The 9,995-nt window shown below is 41.9% G+C and overlaps 1 protein-coding gene across 1 annotated transcript in view; it reads right to left on the bottom strand.

The window, feature by feature from the left end:
- Nucleotides 1–225: 225 nt before the first annotated feature.
- Nucleotides 226–9,995, bottom strand: part of MYRIP (myosin VIIA and Rab interacting protein) — a 279,386-nt gene continuing 269,616 nt past the window's right edge. The window contains exons 15-18 of the mRNA XM_019662728.1: nt 7,340–7,548; nt 7,166–7,226; nt 5,725–5,843; nt 226–2,328 (exon numbers count right to left, since the gene is read on the bottom strand). Of these exons, the coding sequence (XP_019518273.1) occupies nt 2,296–2,328; nt 5,725–5,843; nt 7,166–7,226; nt 7,340–7,548 (422 nt within the window). The 3' untranslated portion in view covers nt 226–2,295. The remainder of the gene's footprint in view (nt 2,329–5,724; nt 5,844–7,165; nt 7,227–7,339; nt 7,549–9,995) is intronic.

Here is a 9,995-nt window from a genome sequence, read left to right as displayed (position 1 = left end):
GGTTTTACCTGAGTGATCCACTCAGTAGAGGTGATCACTGGGGAATTCTGGTCTCAGGAGAAGAAGCAATGGAGAGGTTAATGGTGTCACTGGAAGGACGATGGGTCCTGCAGCAACAGCCATCCAATGACTGGTCATTGACTTATTTCCTTATCCCCTCTTCACTCCCAGTGTTTCCTAGCCAACCAACCAAACAGAAACCCAAAAACCACAGACCCACAAACATTATTTTCATAAATGACTTTTACTTCTGTATCATTTCTCTTGACAGTAATTCTTGGCAATGTGCATATAACAGGAAGGCAGGCATAACTTTCAGAAGTCATCAAAGATATGGTCCCACTGTCCTCATTTTCTTAAACCATTAAAATATTTTCATTTATAAAAATTAATCTAAATATAAATATTGACACTGGAGATCAAAATCACTTGATGACAAAATAATTCTTCTGGAACTATAACATATGCTTATGGTTTTTAATAGTAAATTAAATCTTTGCACTTATTTGGCACAAGGAAACCTTTATAAAAATTCAAATGCCATAGAGCAGGCTTCTTTTTTTTTTTTTTTGCAAGGCTTACACAGTACACATTTTTGTCATAAAGAACTGAATATTTTAACACTGTAACACAACGGTAGTTGCGTTTCATGCCTCTTAAAGGAAACGTTCAGCTGGAACTCAGATCTTTTTTGTTGTGTTTTTCAAATTTGTATTTGTTTGCTTTGAATCTCACCAACAGAACACAAAGCCAAAGATTTCCTTTATTTCAAAGGCATCGTTTCTGTTGGATAACACACACACAGCATCAGCAAAAAGTGTTCTTGACGATAGGTAGACCCCGCCTCCCACACCAGGAATGGATCATAACACACATTTCAGCAGCAAATTGGGTCTGGGATTGTGCCGAGCAGCGAAAGAACATTGAAGTTGAAAATAACACAGAGTGAGGCTCTTGCGAGCCATTCTAACTATAGTTAGCTTAAAGGCGTGACTTTGGCAAATTAGTCTCTCTGGCCCTCGGTTTCCAAACCTGAAAAATGGGGATACTTACTGAATAGGGTTGCTGTAAGGATTAAAATGAGAATAAACATCAGTCACACTATTCTCTTGCCTCCCATCTTTGCCTTTTTCCTCACATTCAGAATATACCAGGAGCAAATAAAAAAGGTTACAAATACACAATGAATTGAGTGAAATTCCAGTTCCATTTGCTTTTATAAACATACTTGAGTCATGCATTTGAGACCGGAAACATGGAGTTAGTGTCAACTCTTGTGTCCATTAAATTCACAGTTTGTCCTTGCTTGTTTTCATACCTGTAAAGTTTTCGAAGGCTGTTCCTTAACCATTTTTTTTTTGTCTTTAAGGTCATTTTACTACTTTTGCTGAATAGTTATTGGGAAATAAATTTTGGAGGATGACGTAAGGTTATAGTCTGCGATAATCCATTTGCCTAAATCTTATTTAGATGCGGTCACTGCTAACCCACCTCATCTTGATTCTGGATCGTGCCCTACAGTTAAACCAATGCTGGGCTTTCTCAAGCCCCTCTCCCCTTCAGAGTGGGGTCACAGTCAGTTCAAGGAAGAACCTAAATTCTCAGTGAGCCATTGCTTCAGACAGACCTGGGCATGGCGTGGGGGAGTCAGAGCTTCCCAGTCTGTGGCTTGTGATTGCAAAGCAATGGGAATGACTGGTGATGCGGTGGGCTAGGAGCTTAGCAGAGAGGAGGTGGCTGAAGGGGGACCTGCACCCTTGATGGTTGAGCACTCCCCAAATTTGACAGTCCCTGGTGCTCACTACAAGGTCATTTTCACCCTAGCATTTGCAAGACAAAGATGCTTGTGAGAGATGAATAAGAATCCATGATGAATTAAATACCATCACCCCTTCCTCCACCCCAACAATTTTCCTTTGGACAAATTGTCATGTCATTCTAGTTGAATCAATGGGATCAAAAAAAAAAAAAGACGGGAAAGACAACACACAGTAGCAAAGCGAACAGGGAAATGATGCATCTTTTGGACGTGGAGCTCTGCTGTTGGAAGCCAGCATCATGGTTTTCTGTCTTGGATTCCCCCAGGAGCCTAAGGCAGAGAGTGGGCGAGACCTCAATGCTGAGTGGGACTGCGCTCTGGGTGAGGTGTCAGGACAGCCCTCGCAATGCTGCACGTGGCCTCCCCAGACCTCCTCCTCAGGTGGAAATCCATACAGTACTCAATGGCTGTTGGGTCAAGGCACTGTCGTGTCGGGCCGGAGGCAGTGGGGTCACTGGCAGTGGAGTTCCATGGCGCTAATACATTACAGCAGACTCCAAAGTGGGCTCCTGGGGCGACACAACCAGCACAGTCATTGGCCACTTGGCAAAAGTGAGGACATGCAATTAAAAACGTCTACTGTTTTTTGTTGTTTTTTTTTAACATCATAAAAGGTATTCATGCTCATTGACCAGATAAATATTTCACAATATTTAAAAAGCGATGCATTTTTTTTTTACCTGTGCATCTGAATCCGTCCGCAATGTACTGCGGTATATGGACTAGGGCAGACTGACTCCCTTCCGACTCCCAGCCGCTTGGCCTGTTTCCCAAGCACAGTGCTGTTTTTGTTTTTTTAAAGTAATCTAGACCGTTTCTCTACTGGTTCCTAATGCTTAAAAAAAAAAAATCATAAACATGTTTTCACATGTGCCTGTATTTGTAGCTGAGCTTTCTATTCTATTCCATTAATCATCCATTTCTTTACAGCTTTTAATTTGTTCTAACAATCTGGCAGGAAAATCACTCCAACTTTGCAAAATGCTTTTGTCTATTCTTTCTGATTTATTCTTATGTGAACTTTAAAAAAGTCCCGCTGAGATTTTTATGGGAATTGGATTAAGCCATAAATTAATTTGAGAAATGATTTTCCTTATTGAACTATTGGTGTGAGTTATTCATCAACATCTCAATAGTAAAGGGACCTTTGCGTTCCTGTGAAATTTACCTGGTGATTTAGCATTTAAGCTGCTGCTGTGTTTAATTTGCTGAGATTTTATTTAGTATGCTTCACCTCTCTGAAGAAGTTCGATCGGTGGGTGGTTTGTATGTCTGCGCATGCCTGGGTGTGTGAGTGGGCATGGAGCCCCTGTGCACACTTACCGGCCATGTCAGGCTATGGTAGCTGGCATTATAGTAGCTTTCTAACATAAATCTTTTAGTTTTCTTTCTTTCTTTTTTTTTTAATGCTCTAGAACATTTTATTTTGCATGGGAATTAACTGTTCCTTAAAAAGTTATCAGCAAAACCACTTGGCCAGAGAATCCTTTTTTGAAGGTTTAATAAATTTAAAAATTTTATTTCATAAGCCACATTTTACTAATATTCTGATTTGGTTAGAAATAAGACTTAAGATTTACATCACATTATATATTTAAATAAAAAATTCATATTGCTATTATAATCTCTTATTTTTATTTTATTTCTTTTTTCTTGATTGGGCTTACAGAATTTTTCTATTTTTCCAAAGAACGAACTCTTGGGTTTACAATCATGTCGATAGATTTCTAATTTTAATGAATTGGTTCCTGCATTTATCTTTGATGTCTGGAATTCAATGTGTATCTCATTAGTTTGCTTCTCCTTTAATAATAAAAAAAAAATTTAATACGATGAATTTGACTCAGTGTATTTCTATATGTCTCCCATTTGTTTTGATATATGTAACGTTTTCATTTTCTAAATGCTCTGTGGATTTGCTTTTCTCTTTAATTCATAGTTCCTTGGAAATGTGTGTGTGAGAGTATGCATTTGTATATATGTATAGTTGTGTATATGGGCGCACATGCTTTATAAATCCAACAAGTAAGGTTTCTGCTTCTTTTAACTTTTGTTCTAATTTTCTAGATTTTCCCTGTCCAACATGGTAGTTGCTGAAGCTATTTATATACTGTAGTGATTTACATTCAGATTAATTAAAATTAAATAAGAACATAAAAATCAGTACCTCCAAGGCCATATTTCAAGTGCTCAATAGCCACAGGTGGCTGCTCTATTGGACACTACAAATACACAGCATTTCCATCATTTCAGCAAGTTCTGTTGAACAGTGTGCTGTTCTAGATCATTTTTGGCATTGGGGTCATAGAAGGTAGTTTTATACTTTCTACTTTTTGGAATTTATTGAGGTTTCCTTTGTAGCTGCTATAAAGTCAGTTTTTATAAATGGTCCATTGATGTTTGGAAAGAGAGTCCTCTGTAAAGTAGAAAGTTAGGTACATACCTTAATTAAGGGAATTTTAAAGTCACCAGCCATAGCACAATAAATTGTATTGCTCTATTGTTTGCCAAATCAAGAAAGGCTCATGAGTGACTATTTTTCTTTATCAAAATCAAAACATCCTCCTTTCTTGTTTTTGCTAAATGCTCCTTGGCTTAAATTCTCCTTTGTCTGCAAGTAATATTTCTGTCCCTTTTTGTTTGTACTTCTTTAGTAAATATTGTCTATTCTTTCATTTTTAATTGCTCTGTGTTATTTAAAGGTAATTTATTTTAAAAAATAACTTATTGAGGTGAAATTCATATAACATAAAACTAACCATTTTGGAGTGAACAATTCAGGGACATTTAGTCCATTCACAATGTTGTGCAACCACCACCTCCATGCAGTTTCAAAACATTTCCATCATTGCGCGTAAAACCTCTTACCCACTGAGTAGTTTCTTCCTATTTCTCGTTCCCAAAGCCCCTGGCAGCCACCAATCTATGTTCTAGCTCTATGAAAGGTAATTTATTTTTAACTATCTGATTTATAACAGATTCCCTCCCTGGCCCTAGTGGTCTGCCCTTTTAGTGTAACAATGAATCTTTTTAGCTCGTTGCAGTAATGGCCAGGAGCAAGGTAATTGGACTTTGAAAGGTCAGTGGTAATGGCTGACCAATGAAGGAAAGACAAAGGGCAGCGTGTTGCCATTGCCATATGGCGTCTGATAGATGCAGTCATTTGTAATTCAAAACGGCATGCCCACCATCATTATGCCATTACCTGGTGCTTTTGCGCTCAGGAGACAAGGACAAGGAGAAAGAGGAAGGGGAAGGGAGTGACAGGTGAGGCATAAAAGGCAACAGAATAAGTTTGTCCTTGCTTTAATCTTGTCACCGGAGATGCCTTCTGCCCTTAGCAGAGGGGTGCCACTGAGGCAGTTTCTCTGGATCATCTCCCACATAAGCAGCACCAAGCATCTGCCAACATTGAAGCACATGGTGGTGTTCAGGCAAACAATCCAATGGCCTCTAGAGTTTGTGCAGGTTATCTTCTGTCCTTTCCTTTGCCTCATTAAGGGGCAGCTGCTGACTTTTTTTCAGGAACACAAGTAAGTAATGGCTGACAGGAAACTTAAGGAAGAGTGAATACGATTCAAAAACAGAATAAAAACTCCTACACCTCAACCAGACCTTACATTCCTGGGTATGTGTTTTTATTTCTCTTATATCAAATCTGGTTCCTACAAGGAGCTGGAGAGATAACTGAGTGGATGTAGCCACAGATCAAAGAGGCTGGCAATACCAGGCATGGTGTTCGTCGCTTCTTTTACATCCCACCACCCCCAACCAACAGACCACGAGACCACGCGGGAAGGACTCTGCTTGGGGCTCCGATGCGGAAGCTGCAGAAAGAAGGACTACAGGATGCAGGGACCCTCTACCGTGAAAGTGACGGGCATCCGGACAGAGATGACACTCACCACCAAATCCTTGGTGGTGCCTTTCCTTTCTTTAGTTCTGTTTGTCGAGGAGCCTTGAAGAATGAAGTTGCGATTGAATGTTTTAATGGTCGTCACTGAAGATGCCTCAATTTTTTCAGCTAAAAGGAAACAAATGGGAATAGGTGTCACCTAGAAGCTGGACCGATTGTTAAGGGAGAAAGACCAGATTTTTGTTCTAGACTTGGAATCTCATTCTGATCTACAGGTCTGATGGTGGAATCTTTTTATTTTGTGTTTATTTTTTATCATGAACCAAATCAATTCATCATTAATGGCTTTCTGGGAAAAGGTAGCTTGGAGATAATCCGATAGAGCCCATAAATTCTTGTTTACAATTCTGAAATAGAAAAAGCGCTAAAAACTGCACATTTAGAACTTTGCAGCCAAAACGGTCTGATGACAAAACCTGACTTGAACTGATGTGTGGCCCTTTGAAGTCCTTGTCATCCCACCAAGTGTGAGCATTCTCATGCTTTCCTGCAAGGACATTGATTGTTTATCAGATGCTGCCCCAGACACCGTGGGGCAGGGGCTGTTTTGAAATACACAATATTACCTTTCTAATGCCCAGGAAGTTCTGAAACACATATTGACCAAAGGATTTCAAATAAGGTATCATGAATCTGTAATAAATTTTAATTGTATAGGCGTTTGTGGCATGTAAAGTAGGCATTCAATGAATGTCTATTGAATACTAAACGGTAGAACCAAGATTTGGGCAGGTATCTTCTGACTTTCTACACTTCTAACATGTAGATCTAAATTTCTAATTTGGCATCATCATGATGTGGCTCCTGAATCCAGGGAAATCATTGAAAATGCCCAAGATAAGAGTGATGCAACCGGCATCGCTGGCATCCCTTCAAGGGTGGGCACTCTGTTAGATGCTTTTGGTGCTCTGCCCACATCTCCCTGACAGTCACTATTCCAGCACATTCTGACAGCATCCTACTGCAAGCACTGCCACTCTGTCATCCATGCATGGGGCAGATCAGAAATACCGGGGAGTTAATGGCCCTGTAGGAGGAACCTCCCGCCATGACGGATGAGAGCTCAAATACCTCATCTTCCTACTCTTTGGGCAGGAAACTCTGAGGTGCAGCCATTACTGTCTCCCAGAAATGCCCAGCCGTATTTAGCACCTTGTATTGGCTTCACTTCCTTCCCTGAATCATTTCTCTCTTCCCCTACTAGTGCCTCTTGGAATCACCTCCTAAATAAACTACTTGCACTCACATCCTTGTCCCAGGGGCTGCTTCTTGGGGGAATCCAAGTCAAGACAGGCTCTCCCCAGGAGCGATTCTGGGTGAGAACTCCCCAGGGGATCTGATCCTCAAACTCAGACCGCTGAGTTACTCAAAGGAAATGAGCCAGGTTTAATTCTCTGGTAGCTCTGTGGTTTTATAATAATTACGCATACCTTTCACTGGTGGAGCGGGCAGTTTCCTCCTCTGCTGCCTTGACGTGTCTATAGTTTGTACCTACAAACAGAACACAGCAATCAACACACCTTCTCACAGCCGAAAATATTTCATCTTCTAAAATCTTCAGGCTGTGCACAATTCCCACACCGGGAGTGAGGGACAAAACGCACCTGATTTCTTTGTTTCTGGTCTCGTTTTCGTGTGAGACGCACACAGGGCGCTATGTTTAATCCCGCAATGGTCAGGGCTGAGATCCGGCTCTCGATGTCAGAGATCTTCATGTAGCAGAAAGGCAGGATCAGTAGGGAGAGAGCGCAGGAGGGGAGAGTCTTTGTTAAAAGCATTATGAATCTATAAAGACCAACTGCTTTGACGTATGCTCACTCATTCATTCAGTTTCTAAGCGCTTCTCTGCCTAATGCTGGAGTGAGGAAATAAAACACAGGTCCTTCTTTGTAAATTTAAATTTCTGGTTGGTAGCCCTAGAGCACGTCACCCATGTCAGAGTATCCCTAGGGATGAATGAGAGCCTAGGGCATGGTGGGAACCCTGGCCCGGAGCCATCAGGCTCAGCATAGGGGAGAGAAGGTCAGGGCAGCCTTCCATGGGAGGCAACGCCTGATGTGAGCTTTGTAAGGCAAGTATGACTTACAGGTCCTGCTTCACTCTCCCATGACATCACCAATCCAAAACCTCAGTAACAGGCCTTAGGAGGGAGGCCAGCAACCCCAGGTTCAAGTCTATTTCCTCTATTAAGAGGCCAAGTGGCCTAGAGAAATTCCTTCTTCTCTCTGGGTATCAGTTTCCTGGACTGTAACACTGGACGGTCACAAGGAGCTTAGATTTCCTTCCAACAGTGTCTCAAGACAGGCAGAGAGCAAGAGCCCACTCATTGCCCAGAAAGAACCCTGGTCCATCCCTGTCCCCGGGATGAAGAAGACAGTCCCTGCTCTTAGAAAAGGGCATTACTAAGGGCCATGCTACGTTGCCATGCTAAGTGCTGTATATATATGAGCTCATTTATGCTTCGTTCATGAGCCTCTTCATAATCTCGTGACCCAGGTGCCATTCCTTTGGTTTTATAGATGAGAAAACCGTGGCTCAGCAGGATAAGGAATATAGCCAACATCTCACAGCTGGTCTGGTGCAGACCTTGGAATGGATGCCAGTGCTCATGCTCTTGCCACTTTGCCACATTCTCAGAGGTCTTGCCAAGGCTGGAAGGGGGACACTGGGCGAGGCAGGAGAAGGCTGGCAGGGCTGAGGGCGGAAGCAGGGATCACAGCCGTCGTGCTGAGATGGTGCAGACTGAGTGGTGCTGGGGCATGAAACGAGTTACCTGAAAGCAGGCCCACCAGCTGATGTGTGCGCTCCATCCCAAGGTCTCCATTGCCTCCCCCACCCCTCAGCTACTTTGTGCTGCTCAGGACAAACGCTAATTCTGCCGTCATGCACTGATGGCTTCTTTGGACAAAGCCTACTGGGATAGGTGAGATAAGAAGTGCAGAGAGGACTGAAAAGTCAGCAAACATGGGAGATGCTTCTCCTATCCCTAAAGAATGGCAGTCTTGGTCAGACAAGGCAGAGGAGGTAGTTGCAGGCCAAGACTGTGGCAGCTGGTGGAAGAACGCACGTACAGCTGCCCAGCAGCAGCGTCTGGAAGGGGCCACTGTGCAGGCCCTGCCCCTCCCTGGCCCCCAGGTGCCTTCCTGTTCTGACTCCTCAAATTTCACATTGAGAGCTGCATTCCTTTGGTTTATAGTCCAATAAACTGTGCAAGACTCTGAGAAAGACTGCAGGTTACACTGTTATCAATTGTTTGCTACTGGTGTGGATTAGATGCCCACATTCTTTTCTGGAAGTAGTTTTGATGGAAAGCGTTGCTTAGACGGCCCTGGGAGACAGGTCCATGGAAAGAGCAAGATGCTAACCTCCTGATTTTCTGACTTCCAGGCTCTGGAATAAGAAGCCGTTAAGTTTTCAAGTTTTAGTCCATAGGGCAAAGGACAAAGAGAGATGAAAGGAGACCACTGAGGGCTGATTTTGCCTCTATTTTTTCTATCTATCTATCTATCTATCTATCTATCTATCTATCTATCTATCTATCTTTTATCTATCATTCATCCATCCATCCATCTATCCATTTATCTAGTTATATTCTACTTTATTCTTAAGACTGCATGCCTAATGACCCTTACGCTTGATAGCAGAGGATGACCAATTCTGCTCTGAGTTTCCTGGGAGCTAAAGCAAAGAGATCTGTGTAGGACGCTCTTGTCCACAAGACAAACACCAAGTACTTAGAAGAACGGCTTTTCCTGATACTAACAGTTAACAGAGACTTTCCCCAGGAATGCCCACAGAGATGACCCTGCATGATGCACTGGACAGCATCCTTAGTGCAACCCCTGGCACCCAGTACGGCTCACTGAACATTAGGTATCATTGAAAACATTATTGTGGTTTTTAAAATGAGTAATAATAGGCACATTCAAACATATGGAAAATAGACATTTTGGACTCCAGGATTTTATGCCATAAAACAGAGCTCCAACAATATAAGCCTATAAAAATTTGGAAGCAGGAATAACTAATTATTCCAATAAAATCTTCCCAAACACACATAAATAATATTCCTTCCTTCTATACCATTCAAGGAGTATTTAAAAGCATTGCAAAATGTACCCCCAGAAAACAAATGATTCAAATCTACTTTACATCTTTATATAACTTTGACTATATACATTGATTAAATGTTGGGTGGCATTTAGAGAAAATGGTTTTTATTTGAGGAGAATTGCTCTTCGCCCATTCTGGCTGATAATC

This window comes from Hipposideros armiger, unplaced genomic scaffold (assembly GCF_001890085.2).
Source record: "Hipposideros armiger isolate ML-2016 unplaced genomic scaffold, ASM189008v1 scaffold_380, whole genome shotgun sequence".
Classification (NCBI taxonomy): Eukaryota; Metazoa; Chordata; class Mammalia; order Chiroptera; family Hipposideridae; genus Hipposideros; species Hipposideros armiger.
Note: the sequence above shows the minus strand (reverse complement) of the source record. Positions and strands in the feature narration are given on the sequence as shown.